Source organism: Grampus griseus (assembly GCF_964374135.1).
Source record: "Grampus griseus genome assembly, chromosome: 4".
NCBI classification, from domain to species: Eukaryota; Metazoa; Chordata; class Mammalia; order Artiodactyla; family Delphinidae; genus Grampus; species Grampus griseus.
This window is the reverse complement of record NC_138997.1, coordinates 73515206-73530919: the sequence shown is the minus strand read 5'-3', so window position 1 is coordinate 73530919 and position 15714 is coordinate 73515206. Positions and strand designations below refer to the sequence as shown.

The following is a 15714-nucleotide window of genomic DNA, read 5'->3' as shown; positions in this document are numbered from 1 at the left end:
TAGTTTGGGGGAGATACTCAAATAAACAAGACAGGATTCTTACCCTTAAAAGGTAAAAATTACAGAGTGAAACACAGACATATAAATAGCATACATGAAATAAGTATTAAATAAAGAACCAAGCCGCGTGCTCTGGGAACACAATGGAAGGAGCAATTAAATCCAGGAGGATCAAGGAAGCATCACAGACCTGACATCTGACCTACAGCTAGCTTTAAATGAATGGCCATTCAACAGGAAGAAAATGGGGAGTAGGGTTTCCCAGGCAGAGGCAACAGCAGATACAAAGAGATGTGGAGACTCGACAGGCAATAGAGAAAAGGAATGAATTAATTTCCGAGAAGTTGCCCTCGGAAGAAGACTTACCGCTTCTGCACGGAACAGCAACAGCAGAAAATCGACTGGACGGTATTATCTGAAAAGCAGATCATTCTCAACTGTTAGAAAGCCGTGAGTCCGTGATATTGGATAGAGGAGGCTGCTGGTGCTGGTCCAAAGGAGGAAATCCCTGAGGGTACGGGTGACAGAAAGTATTGCAAAGCATATGCAAAGTCTCGACCGTGCCCTTCTTCACTAGTAGAAGATGAAAAACTGTCACTAACACAAAAAGAAGTTACTGGCACCCCGGCCACTGTGGTTTCCCTTCTCAGGCTCTTGTTCCTGGGTCTGGTTTCATGCATTTCCTCAGTCTGTGAATGATAAATGACCACTGTATTCCTCTTTACCTTGATCAGGGCTAATGTCAGTTGACAAGTATACACAAGAATATGATTCCAGAAACAATGTTCTCCTAGGAAGTCTGTTAGCAGGGATTTTGAATTAGGTCCATCGCATTTCTTCAAAAATATTTTAATATATATTTTATATATTTACATAAAGTAATATAAATATATTTAATATAATATATTATATAATAATGTAATTTAACATATTTATTTTATTTTCATATATTATGTATCAAAATACATTTATACCTTTTTGGCTCTCAAATTTTCTATGGATTAGGTCCAAACATAAACTGAATATTTAAAGAAAGCACTAGCTATCTAGTAAATCTGGGTCATGCTTACACTTCTACTGTCAAGTTTAATCTTTATTTAAGTTAAACCATTTGCCTTTTTCAAACCATAAATTTTGAATTTATCAAAAGCTGTTTTATGTTCATAGAATCTGCATTTCACAGCGGCACTTTTCTCATACTGACCCCTGAAAATGAAGCACTGTTAAGGAAGCAGAGTACATTAGACATGAGCATTACGTTTGAGGTTAGAAAGACCTAACGATGAATTCTAGCTGGGGGTGGGGGGGGAGGGTGCTGACTATATCTGGGATAAGTCCCTTTACTTCTCTATCTCTTTATTTTCCTATCTGTGAAAACAAGATAATCATACCTACCTGCTTTGAGAAGCCTTAGGGGGCAGAGGTTAATCTCCAACTTTGTGGATTTGGGCAAGTTACTTAACTGTTCTGTGCTTAAGTTTCCTCATCTGTAAAATGGGAATAATAGGACACTAGGCATGTAAGGCTACTATGAGGATTAATTGAATGAATTCATATAAAGCATGCAGAACAATGCCAGGTATATATCAATAGTAAGAGGGTAATCAAGAAGACCTAATATCATTATAGGGTTGTTGAGATTAAATTAGATATTTTCTCTAAAGTCCTGGAACATGGAAGAGGGGTACAAGCAGAAAACACCCTGTACGAGCAATCTACCCCTCAGCATCCACTCTATGCCTCCAGAACCAGGGATGAAATAGAGCTAACATATTATCGCCAGGTGATGTCAATTTGATCATATTCCTACCGGAAACCTAGTACATTAACCACCATTAGGATTCTTAAGTCAGGTAGAGAAGGAAACGAGGAGAAAAGAAGAGTAACATAGGACATAGCTGCTACAATTCCCACCTCTTAAGCTGTCCTGAGTCCTAAGCTGATCACAGATACCTTCTGTCACCATTCATTCCTTGTGCCCCCTTGCCTCTGCCGACACTTTGGCCAAAGGAGGTACTTTATCTAATGGAATTGCCCAAATGTTCATTCCTGTGGGATTTGGGTCCTTAGTTGGTATTGTCTTAATGGGGTTGTTACAGTTTTCTACTGACCAGGACTATTATGAATTTTAAGAAATGAAGCTAGTGAATTCCCTGAGTTTCAAAGTCCTCATTGTACTCATTGTGAAGAATGAACCAATTCCTGGTAATCAGGATATTCATCCCAGCTACTCTGACACTTTCCTGTGCCTATCAGTTCGCTGATACAAGGAATCCCAAAATGGTTAGAGGGCAATCTCAACTTCCAATGTTCCCTAACAAAAGGATTCTTCTCTCGGGCACTAGAATCTCCAAACTCACCAAACCCAAAGTCACAGGGAAAGAGAATAACAATATCCAGTGGGTTATTAGGTGGTGATAGGGGCCACTCCAATCTCTACTCCTTAGTTCCCAGACTCAGACATCCTGGCTATACGGAAACAACACCACATTTGCTGTTGGCTTAAGGCATTTACTGTATATGATAGGACACCACTCCAACTTTGCAAGATGCTGTCTCCCAGGTGTCATAGCAATTGAGCCTTTAGCAGGCCATTCCTCTGTACTATTAAGCCAGCTGCTTCTGAATTACGGGACACATGGTAAGAGTATTCAGAGAACCACTGTACCAGCACCAATGAAACTAAGAAAAGGCTGACTCCACAAAATGTATCATCTTGTAGACCTCTGGTTACATCTTCTCATTTTGTCCCCATTCCAAGAGTTTCAAACACATTCCTCCCCAGATCTTTCACCAACCTCCCAATCTTGTTCTTTCCACGTTCCTGAACTAGCAGGGCAACTTTTTTGCCATTGCATATGAGTCAATGTAGATCGATGCCTCAGACTAACTGTCCCTAATGAAGTGAATAAACTGATGTACTTCTTGAAGTTCAAGGAGAATGTTATTTCAACACCATCTTTCAGGCTACCTCTGAATAGGGCTGTAGCATGATGGCTGTTCATTTCCTGCTCATGTGGGTTTGGGATGCAGATCTATCTGTAAATCAGGCCTGATGGGAAATTCCTCTTGAGGTCTTGGGTGTGAGGTGAAGGAGAAGCAGAAAGAACAGGTACTATGTGAATGTCACCTGCTCATGAAGTTTTCTTGAGCCTTCTGGATCTACGGGGGCCCACTTTCACATATACCATTTCCATATTATTATGGATTACTCCTACACATGCCCAATTTCTTGGTTCAGTGAGTCAGATAACACTCAGCTCATGACAGGCTCACTCAGTTTGGATCGCATAAGCATTTCATGGCATGGTTGGAGCATTCAGTCTTCACCAGTAGGAAGCCAGGAGCTACTTTTCAAATCAAAAATAGTGGGGACTTCCCTGGCGGTCCAGTGGTTAAGTCTCCTCACTTCCACTGCAGGGGGCACAGGTTTGATCCCTGGTTGGGGAACTAAGATCCCGCGTGTCACGCAGTGCGGCCAAAAAAAAAAAAAAAAAAAAAAAATCAAAAATAGTTATCAGCAGAGGGTCAAGTCATTACTCCCAATTTCTGAGGGTTTGTGCTGTGATTCTCATAATGGGACTTTCAGAGGCTCTATATAGCCAACATTTTGCCCTTCATCCCAGGCTACCACCAATGATAACTGGAGTAATGGAAAATTGAGTTATTTCTCCCAGCAATAAGGCTATGCCTGGACCTCTAACTATATGACCAAATAAATCCCAGATCCAATTTTGACTCTGTTTCCTAGAGCCACTTATGATGCCAATTATGGTATCAATCAGACCTATAATATAAAACAAGACATACTTAAATTAGAATACTTTTAGAAGGGTTTATTTACAAAGAGACTAATTACAAAGGTGCAGAAGGGGGTAAGGTAACGATAAAGAATGTGCAGACGCCTGGGTCCAGCAATAGTGGAACTGTCACCATCCCCATGTCCAAAAGGCCCAGGAAAGTGAGAGAGTTAAGTAGAGCAGAGACCATTTTACAGGAGCAATGATCTGCTGTAGAGGGACACAGCCAGTTCAAGGTAACCTCACCACAGCTTCCTTCCAGGGCTCCCCATGGGTGTAGTGTAAGCAGAAGCCAGAGAGCTCAGAAGCATGCCGAACAGCCCTACAGATTCCTTTTCCAGGATAGAGTGCGAGGTGGAGAAGAATGAATACCAAGAGGTCGGGCTCACTGAGCCACGATGGAGGCTGGCTTCCACGTTTAATCCCCACAGGTCATCCTTCCAGGGTAGAATAGGGTGGATAAGAATAAAGATATCCAACATAGTAATCAATATATACTGGTTCCTTTGCCTTTCACCTTCAAAACCTAGATTCATGCATTAGTTCCTTGCCTTTCTCCGGTTTGGATACTGCCGTTATTCAATGTTTGGGCTACAGACACACTGGTGGTGTCCAGGGGTAAACATCTCATTTCTACTCTGGAGATACAATTCCAGTCCAATTTTTAAATACTCCTTCCCTCTTCTACATCACCATTTTCCCCCTCTCTACTGGATCCTTCCCAATAGCATATAAGTATACTACTACTTCACCCCTTAAAAACAAAACAACAAATGACCCTTGATCTTATTTCTTCCATCAGCTTTGCGCCCCATTTATAGTAATTAGCAGTCTTTATTTGCTGCCTCCAATTCTTTCCCTCCTACTTTCTCTTAACCCATCCCAGTTAAGCTTTTGATCCTACTACTTCCCCAAACTGCTCTTGTTAGGGTCACCAGGGTCCTATGCACTGCTATAAACAATGGTCAATTCTAAGGCCTCATCTTACCTGTGCTCTCAGCAGCATCTGACACTATGTCCTACTGGTCTTCCTTCTTCTCAGTCTCCTTTACTGCTTTCTTCTCCTCCCTGCTAACTTCTTAGACTGGATCTAATGCTAGGCTGCCCCAAAGCTTTTGATTTCTTCTTTACTCTGCCTTATTCACTCCCTTGATTATCTCATTCCTTCCTGTGTCTTAAAAGCCATCTATCTGCTGATGACACCAAAATGTACACCTCTATCCCAGTTCCCATGAATTTCAGACTTGCATAGCCAAAGGCACTCTCAAATTCTCCACTTGGATGTCTAGTGGACACCTCAAATTCACAGGAAGAAATCTGAACTCCTCTCTTCTTCCTCCCCAAACTCGTCTATCTACTCTTCTCCATCTTGTCAAGAGCAACTCCATTTTTCCAGTTGCTCAGGCCAATGATCTTGGAGTTATCTTTGACTCCTCTCTTTCTCTCACACCCAGTCCAATCCATCAGGAGAGCATGCTGACTCTTCCTTAAAAATGTATCCAAGGGCTTCCCTGGTGGCGCAGTGGTTGAGAGTCTGCCTGCCGATGCAGGGGACACAGGTTCGTGCCCCGGTCCGGGAAGATCCCACGTGCCGCAAAGCGGCTGGGCCCGTGAGCCATGGCCGCTAAGCCTGCATGTCTGGAGCCTGTGCTCCGCAACGGGAGAGGCCACAGCAGTGAGAGGCCCACGTACCACACACACAAAAAATGTATCCAAGAGTTTCTGCTTGAGATGACGAAAAAGTTCTGGAGATGAGTAATGGTGATGAGTGTACAATAATGTGCTTGGACTTCATGCTCCTGGACTCTACATTTACAAATGGTTAAAATGGTAAATTTTATGTTAATTACATTTCACCACAAAACTCACACACACACAGAATGTTACTGCTTTTCCCCACCCTTCTGTTACTACCAAGGTCTAAGTCTCCATTATCTGGATTATACCAATAGCCTCCTAACTTCTTTCTGCTTCTACACTTAATCCCATCCCCCCCACCCTTTATGGCTTATTTTTCAGCTGCCACAGTAATTAATTTAAAACCTAGGTCAGATCATGCTACTCCTTGTCTCACAAACCCACAATGGCTCTCCATTTCACTGTGCGTTACAGCCAATTTTCTCACAACTGTCCTTAAACCGTCCACGACCTGGCCTCCTGGTGCCTCTCACCTTCTCTCCAATGTGCTTGTGCTCATTTCACCCCATCCACACTGCCCGCGCAGTGCTTCTGGACCAGGACTGCTCTCACCCAAGGCTCTTCGCTTTTGTTCTGCCTGGACCATTCTTCCCCCAGCTGTCAGCCCTCCCTACTCTCTCCACTCCTTCACTCCTTTAATTAAATTAATAAAATAAAATAGACTCTCAATTACATATGGCAACAAGATTATATCTTTCCTTATTTCCGAGGCCTTCCGTAATCTGGCCAGCCCCACCCTGACGCTTAGTGTTCACCAATTCCTATTACACCAGCTTCTATTCTTCTGTTCACTGTTCTCACAGACACCTTGCACATTTCTGTCCCCAGCTTAAAAAAGGCTTCCATTGCAATCCACTCCCACCTAATCTTCCTTCGGCTCCCAAAGCACTGTTATCTGTCTTGCTCTGTGGCTCATAATTAGGTACCATCTTCAATGGTTATTTACTTTTCCTTGTGTAGCCTTCATCTCTCACAGGGCTTCTCAATCTCACCACTACTGACACCTTAGAGTGATGAGTGCTTTGCTGCGGGAGCTGTCCTGTGTATTACAGTATGTTGAGCAACATCCCTGGCCCCTGTGCACTAGATGTCAGTACCAACAGCACCTCACTCCTCTGATACCCACCTCCCACACCCAGGTGTGAAGACCAAAATGTTTCCAGGAATTGTCAGATGTCCCCTGTGGGTAAAAATCACCCCTTGTTAAGAACCACTGAGCTAGATTGTGAACTCTTCAATTTCACGGTCTGAGTCTCATGGTTTTTTGTCTTGTCCATAGCATCCAGCATGAGAGCCTGGTACAGAGCAAGAACTCAATAGATAGCTGTTAAATAATGCCTCCCCAATATCTACACCATCACATTACACTTAGGCTCTATTTGTCAGTAACTCATTCTGCCACATGCAATCTCACAGCTCGACGCTGGCCGGCCGCAGAGTAAGCTAGGTTGACCACGTCCTTTTGACTAAGTAGAACAGTAAAGTTGAAGAAGACAGCTTCCGGAGCTTGTAGTAGGTCATAAGTCTAACCTTTTGTTCCAGGTATAGTAAAAAAGAAGAAGGGGGCTTCCCTGGTGGCGCAGTGGCTGAGAGTCTGCGTGCCGATGCAGGGGATGCGGGTTCGTGCCCCGGTCCGGAAAGATCCCACATGCCACGGAGCGGCTGGGCCCATGAGCCATGGCCGCTGAGCCTGCGCGTCCAGAGCCTGTGCTCCGCAACGGGAGAGGCCACAACAGTGAGAGGCCCGTGTACCGCAAAAAAAAAAAAAAAAAAAAGAAGGAAGAGAGGGAGGAGGAGGAGGAGGTGGGAAGGAGAAAAAGCAGTGGCAGCTTATCCAAAATAAAGCATCAATCCACGAGATGCTAAATGAAATGGTTAAAACCCGGTGTTCAAATGTTCTTTTTTCTGTATAAGGACAGCATGTGGGGTTGAGCAGTCACTAGGGTCAGGGTAACCTGAAGTCAAATCACGACTCCATTTTCTTGTAGCGACAATATGATTTGGGGCAATTACTCAGGAGCCTCATCTGGAAAATGATAGAAATAAAACCTACCTTCTAGGAAAGGCAGTTCCCCACTGCTACCAACAAAGCATTTACCATATGGCGGGACTACAGGAAGATCTTACTATCCTATACTAACTCACTCGCTACACACTGAAATAGGTCCTGTAATTATCCCCATTTCACAGATGAAGAAATTGAGTAACAGACAGGTTCAGTCATTTGTCCAAAGCTACATACCTAAAAAAGCAGCTGAGATTGAATTTAAGTCCACAGAGCTTGGCTGAGTCCACGAGCATAATAATGAGACAGTCCTTGTGGATGAGAAGATTGCGTAAGACAGCAGAGATGAAATGTCTAGGACAGAGCAGTTGCTCATTTAATGTCCAACCTTTTCCCTCACTCAGTTCCCTAGAATTCATTCAGCAAGTATGTATTGTGTATTCAAAGAGCAGATTTGAGGTAAACAGATAGAAGCACACTATGGTCCTCCCTCTGAAGACAAAATGGGAAGAAGGTCAAGTAAACCAAAGCTGACCTTCAACCCCACAACTCCTGTGTTCTGAGCCCATTCTCTACCCCTGTTCACCCCGCTCAGGACTCTAAGGGGTCCTCTCTCCACTAACAACACAGCTCTCCGGAGGTGCTCTGAAGCTTAGTCTTGGCAAGGTGAAAATGATATGATAGTAAACTGATATAACAGTAAACATGTATGGCAGTGCTTCTTTTAAAGGCGTTTTCATATCTGTAAGCATGACAACTGTATTTGTCAGCGTGATCAGAGAGAGAGCAAGATAAACTGACTTAAGGAATTGGCTCACACAATTGTGAGGGCTGGTGAGTCCAAACTCTGACGGGGTGGGCTGGCGACTCAGGGAAGAGCTGCAGTTTGAGTCCAAAGGCAGTCTGCTGGCCGAATGTTTTCTTGCTTAGTGGAGGTCAGTCTTTGGTTTATTAAGGCCTTCAACTGATTAGATGAGGCCCACCCACATTATGTCTTGGTAATCTGCTTTCCTAAAGATCCACTGATTTAAGTGTTAATCTCACACAAAAAATATCTTCACTGAAACATCCACAGGAACATTTAACCCACTACCTAGGCATCATGGCCCAGCCAAGTTGACCCATAAAATTAACCATTATTATACCTTAAATTAAACATATAGAACTTTCAAAGAGAAACTGCTGGTATTTGTCAGCAGGAATGATATCTGGAGACTAGGAAAAGGCTCCCCCCCGCCTTCGCTGAATTTACCATCCATGACTACACACCAACAGAGTGGACTACAAATCCAACAGCAATCTCTCGGTTATCTTTACTCTCTTCTGCAGCCTGGAATGTAGGAGGAAGTTTTTTCAGAAGTATTTATTTGTCCTCACTCAGTAGCAAAGACAGCTGCCTTCAAATAAGGGTACTAGTCTGCCACAGCTTCAATTATGACACGGTTTTGTTCTATCTCCCCTGAAGACCAAGAATAGCTGTGAGCAGCGAGGACAACCTCTGCCTTGTTTATGGTTCAGTTCTGCCCAGCACAGTTGCTAGCAACTAGTCGCTGCCCAATAAATAATTGATGAGTGAGTAAAAAACAAGTTGGGAAAGTCAAACAGCTTCCTGGTGTTCCTTGCTTGGCTTGACTCTTCAAGACACTAGGCCTCTTTATTTACAGACTGAAGTAATGATTCATGCCAAAGCAGATAGCAATGATTATTAGACTTGTGGTCATTTTCTATTTACAGCATCACAGGTCTTCCAGGTGAGTGGGTAAATGGAGAGTCACTGCCACACGCCTGCTGTGGTTACAGAAGCCATTCTTTGAATTGCTTTTCTCAGTAACCTGCAGAGAGAAAGCCCTTTTTCGCCTTTATAAAATCCCCAATGAAGGCAGAAACTCATGCATATCTGGTCTTTGCCAGAGACAATCTAAAATGCCCCAGAGACGGGCAATGACTATTTGCCTGCTAGAAGGTTATATTCGGTGTTGAGGATTAACGCAGGAAGAAGCCAGAGCTTCCCCTCCCAGGCTTACATCTGCGCTATTCTTTTCATCTGCTTCTTATTCCCCAGCAAATACCTTTAATTATCTATCTTGTACCAGCAAATCAGGAAAAGGGCATCACATCCCGGCGTAATCTCCGTGACCTTTAGGAACTGGCACGTCCCTCATGGGTAAGGGCGTCGAACCTCTTATTTTATTTAGTGTTCGCTTACTCTCCTGGGAAGGCTTGCTTCCCCCTTCTCCCACCCGTGCAGGTCTCCTAACAGCCTTCTGCTTGTGTGCGTGGCTGCAGCAGGGCTCGGCTTGGGGACGGGTTTCCACCAGGGGGCGCTGGAAGGGAGCGAGTGGGAGAAGCACCACTTCGAACAGCTCCCCGCCGCTCACAGTCCAGCAGATGAACGGTAGCTGAAGGGCTGCTGGGTCACCGCCGTCTGGGAAGCGAAGCTGGTGGCGTTCCCTCCGTTTCGAATGTTTTCAGATTTATATCTATGTAACCTCACGTATTTACGATGGCAGAGTTTCGTTATGAATCAGTGCTTCAGGCGAAATTCAGTCCTCCTGAATTTGCTTAGAATAACTGGCAGAAGGCTGGCGATTTTTATTTGAAAACATGAATAACTGGCTCGTTTCAAGAAGTGCCTTGAGCCAAAGACTAGGCTAGTGGCCCAACGCACACAATCCAGGTTGTGGTTTTAGGATGAGGAATTCCAGGGCAGCTGCGCTCACAGCTGAAGGGCTCGGGGAACTGGGAAGTGTGGAAAACCTGTGGCTTTGGATAAATGGCTCTGGGCAATTGGAACTGATCCTCTAAGTTCACTACAGGAAGCGCCTTATTTTTTTTCCAGAAATTTACAGAAAGGTCAAACCTCCTCATGACTGTAATAAATTCCCACCACTAGATCTATTTAAGGGACTTCTGAAGACCAGATACATGTTAATGGACTTAACCCTTATCATCTGGGAGGTGTGACACACAGCTAGCTTTTTTTTTAACCTGAATTTCTGCCTCTAAGCAGGCACCAGAAAAGACTTTCTGAAAAGACACCAAACCAAGAATCCACGCCAATGAGGGAAAGAAAGAAAAGAAAATAGAAACAGAGGGAGAGGGGGAGAGAGGGAAGGACGGGGAGGGCAAGACAGAGAAAGAGAGAGAAATACACTGAGTTTTTCACGGAAACATTTATTCAATTTAAGAAGTTATCCTTGATACAAACTTATGGTTACCAAAGGGGAAAGGTGGGAGGGGGATAAATTAGGAGCTTGGGATTAACATATAAACACTACTATATATAAAACAGATCATCAACAAGGACCTACTGTATAGCACAGGGAACTCTACTCAATATTCTGTAATAACCTACAGGGGAAAAGAATCTGAAGAAGAGTTGATATATGTATATGTATAACTGAATCACTTTGCTGTACACCTGAAACTAACACAACATTATAAATCAACTATACTCCAATATAAAATAAAATTTAAATTAAAAAAGTTTTAAAGATATCCTTGATTCTGAATTTATGCTCTTTATATATTTGAAGCATTAAATTATCCCTGCTTTGTGTGTGTGCCTCCTTTGATATTAAAAGGGCACTCCTTTCAACAGAATTACTGAAAGAACACTGTTTCCTTTTGATATTAAAATGTCCGTTCTTCTAAGAGATGATAGTCACCAGAGATGTTAGTGTTTTTGAATGTATTGACAAAATAAGTTAGCAACCCATTATTAGATCACAAACTGGTTTCTGGACATTATCCTGTCTGTGAAACCTTCAAGTAAGGGGAACAACTCCATTAGGGATTTGTTGGTTCCTAACAGAAAACAGGCAGCTAGCTCATGGGACAGTAACTGATAATCTGGGTGGAGGAGAAGAACGGTGCTGGCCTGGCTGAGCCTGAGGGGTGCTGTGTGTGGGGAAGGGGTGCAGAGACTCTGGAAGCCTGCGGAGCTGCATGGGGCGCTGGGCACTAGGGGAGACAGGGTTCCAGGGGCAAAGATGCTGAAGGGAAAGGCAGAGTTTCCCTGAAGACTGATCGCTCCTCTGTTCACAGCTTCAGCCAGCAAAGCCCCAGGCACCAAACATTCCAGCACCAGAAGCCCTTGTTTGTTCCACACAGGAATTTTATTCTTTCCCAGTCCTGAGCTGGCATGAGGCGGACTTTGCAGGCATCTTGCCCACATCTCCTCCATCCCCTGGTCTCAGAGCAGTGTTTCCTAGGAGACTGTGGCCCGTGAGCTCCAAGTTGATGAGCAGCTCACAGACATCACAACCAAGACACCTGGCCAGCTTGGGATGTAGGTGCTTGGCCACCAGACCCGCTGGCAGCCAGCACTGGGCAGCACCCCGCCCCCCGAGGGCAGGAAGGGGACAGATGCCAGCCAGTGGGCTTCACTACACAGAAAGGGCATCTGCCGGTCATACACAAGAAGGCGTGGAAACCTCACAGACGCAGTTCCAGATGGTGACTGCTGTTAGCATTATTGCTACAGGTTTCAGGCAGTTGCAGGAGGATAGAAGTGAAGTGGTTTAGAAACAAAAGGAAAGACACATATACTAGTGTCCATATTAACACTGAACCTATTTTTGAGAAAGGGGACCAACTCCAGCCTGAGGCAAAGTGGCAGTAAAAGTGGCCAAGTCTTTTTTTGGTCCATGGCTCTCCTAGCTTTTGCCACTGAATTAGGTATCTATTGTTGGAAACAAATTAGCTCCAAACCTAGAGGCAGAAACTGTTTACTATCTCACAGTTTCTGTGGGTCTGGGGTCCAGGCACTGCTTAACTGGGCGCCTCTGAATCAAATTGAGAAGTTCATGAACCTCATGAAATTGTAGTAAAGGGGAGTTGGGATTTGCTGGAGAATCTACTTTCCAGTTCAGTCACATGGCTGTCGCTGGCCTTGGTGGCACGGCTCCTGGTGATGGGGATTCTCCACAGGCTGCCTGAGAATGCTCACAGCATGGCAGCAGGTCACCCAAGAGACAGGGAGCCCAAGAGCACTAAGAAGCCACAGTCTGCCGTAACCTAACCTCCCAGTAACACTCCATCCACCCCTGTTACCATACTCCATCTTTCCCCAAGGAGAAGGATCGTGTGAACAGCTGGAGGGGGGACATCACTGGGGCCACCTTAGAGATGCCTGTGCAGCCACCCTCGTTATCTCTGTATTAATTGTAAAAGAAATAACAGAAGATACTAACTTAAATGGGTTGGCGTGGGACTCAAACACAACGAGGAATAAGGGAGGGCTTTGAAAGCGGAGACCCAAGAAAAGCAGAGTGACCAAGGGGTCCTTACCTCACCCTCCAGATCAAATTATGCGTCCAGAAAACTGCATTTTAACAGTATCCTAAAGCACACTTCAGGCACACCAACACTTAAGAACCACCCAATTATTATTTTTCCTTCTACTTTATAAATTGGGAAGAAAAGACAGAGAAATTAGGTGATGATGAGATGGAGGGAAGGGAGGTGGTTAGCTTTTCGAACCCCCAGCACATCTCCCTGGTCCCCGTCCCCTAAACGATTCTCCTGGGCTGGGTCTGTCCTCAGAGCAGGGGTTAGTTGGGAGAAACGACCACTTGTGTTTCACAAACTAACCCTCATAGGAGCAGTGCCCAGGTACCACTCCCAGGCTCTGCCCACCAGTCACTAAGATCAATATCGCACCTTCCACAAGGATCTCCTCCTGCCCTACAGCAGCCTATGAGGCCAGACTTCTATGACAGCCCTTAAAACAACCAATGTATTTCCCAAATGACTCTGGCCCAAAAAACACCTATAAACATTTTTTTGATTAGTAGTAACACACCCTGGGGCACCTCTTAAGCTTTCTCTGGTCAACAGTAAACACTCATTGTTTTACCCAGAAGAAAATGGAGCCACGGCTTCCCTGGTGGCGCAGTGGTTAAGAATCTGCCTGCCAATGCAAGGGACATGGGTTCGAGGCCTGGTCCGGGAAGATCCCACATGCCGTGGAGCAACTAAGCCTGTGCACCACAACTACTGAGCCTGTGCTCTACAGCCTGTGAGCCACAACTACTGAAGCCTGCACACCTAAAGCCCGTGCTCTGCAACAAGAGAAGCCAACGCAATGAGAAGCCCATGCACCACAATGAAGAGTAGCGCCCGCTCACTGCAACTAGAGACAGCCCGTGTGCAACAACAAAGACCCAAACGCAGCCAAAAATAAAAAATAAATTAAATTAATTAATTAATTTAAAAAGAAAGAAAGAAAATGGAGCCACATCTAAGTGCAATCTGTGGAAGAAATAAACGGGTGAGTCTTACCGTTGAATCAAATGATCAGAAGCTGGAAAGGACAGTGATAGTTCATCAAACCCATGCCCTCCCAGGCCAGATAGACTGATCCTCAAAATATCCCCACTAATAGGTGGTCTCTTATTCAATACTTTGGGCAATCTAATCCTTGTCTCAACCCTCACTGTTTATTTTATATATAACTGAATCCTGCCTGTTATCATTTACAACCTTCTCTCGAGTTCTGACCTCAGGAGAAACGAAGAACAGATGCCCACATGGCTTTTAATGAAAAGGTTCTTACTAAGTCACTGCTCACCTTTGTCCTGCCATTGGGGGAAGTGGGGACATGGGTTACTGATTCTTAGCTCTTTCTGCTTCGCTCTGCTTGGCCTGTGTTTCTGATCATGGGCACCCCGTCTTGATCTATGCGTGGACCCAGACTGTAAGTTATAATTCAGGTAGATACAAGTGGAGTAGCCTGGTTTATTTTTTACGAATCCTACCCACAAGTGTTGGGTCCTAATGAGGTGATTTGGTTTAAACACATGACATTTAAAAATGGCAAAAAATGTTTCCTAATGCCACTTAAAACTCAGAAGTGCAAAAACTGTTGTCAGCAGCCTTGACTGCTTTATTCTGAGGTGACTGAGCTTCGTTGAAGCTTGTTTCCATAGTCATCCAGGATTAAAATCAGTCTTTTTCTTCCAGATTTTTAATTATTTGCATGATGAGGCTCTCTGAGTCTTCGAGGTAAATCAACGAGCATTTCCAAAACTTGTACATGGGACTGAACAGTCTTCCAAAGCAACTCCAAAATTAAGTTCATGAAGAACCTGTCATTTTAATCGACTGTTTCTCTCTAGTATCTTGTTGGGAGGCAGGCAAAAAGAGAGTGCCCATTGTACAGACAGGGACCTAATCTAAAGAACTTACCAAAGGTGACCCACTAATGTTGCAGCAAATCCTGAAGTGGAACTTGGTCTCCTAGACTTTCGCTCTCAGTTCTTTACACTAAATATTCTAAATACAAACACTGTTCAAACGGATTGCATTTCTACACACACAGGTAGACTTAAGGACACTATTTTGTTTTTTTGTGTGTGCTTAATGCTAAACATTTTCTAAAATTACATCACCACCATGGGTATTTAAATAACAAACAAAACACTGCCACAACATCTGGGGAAATTATCTTCCACACTTCACAATTTCTGCCGTTCAAGACTAACCACCATGCCCAGAACAAGCCCTGAAGATAAAGGACAAAGCCATCTTACTTACAGGTGGAAAGAATCATGGCTGCACTTGTGCGGGGAGCAAACAAAACAGCCTTCAGGTCTTCAGTGATGCTCCTGTCACAAAAACACATCTTTTAACTGAAATCATAGCTCACCCAAGACGTTTCTCACAGGCAAAGTTAACCCCACCTATTTTCCTGTTCTAAAAACCTCAGAGAAGTGTGTGAATGACAACCCGATGGCCTATATAAGAGAAAGCTTGATAATCTACATCCAGATCTCTGAGGGTAGCTGCTATCAGTTCTTCATTCCCGAGTGTGTGGGTGAGTCCAGCAAACACCATTTTCAAGAAATCACAAGATTTGGGTAAAAGGGACCTTAAAAAGGGCATGAATTCAAATTGCTCTCTCTGGACAGAGAAAGAATTGGAGGCACAGATAGGATAAGGGACACCGTTAGGGGTAGAAACAGAATTAGATTGTAAGTTGTGAAGTACCACGTCTAGAATATTCTGTCCTCCTACTCAGTACTAACACTTTAGGCACCGTACGAGGAGAGTTTATTTTGCGGGGCAGGAGGGAAAACACTAACCCATCCCCAGGTGACTGGGGCATGGCCGAGAACTACAAACACAACAACATCAACAATAAAAACGCACTTAGGAGTTGCACTTCATCCCACGGAAAAATAACCAAAAAGTAACTAAAACCAAAGG

The 15714-nt window shown here is 44.2% G+C and overlaps 1 protein-coding gene across 1 annotated transcript in view; it reads right to left on the bottom strand.

The window, feature by feature from the left end:
- The window catches only part of TXK (TXK tyrosine kinase), a gene marked incomplete at both ends in the record, with an annotated part of 61431 nt that extends 46301 nt beyond the window's left edge, over nucleotides 1-15130 (bottom strand). The window contains 2 exons of the mRNA XM_082653946.1: nucleotides 367-415; nucleotides 15043-15130. Of these exons, the coding sequence (XP_082510072.1) occupies nucleotides 367-415; nucleotides 15043-15130 (137 nt within the window). The remainder of the gene's footprint in view (nucleotides 1-366; nucleotides 416-15042) is intronic.
- Between the last annotated feature and the right edge of the window lie 584 nt (nucleotides 15131-15714).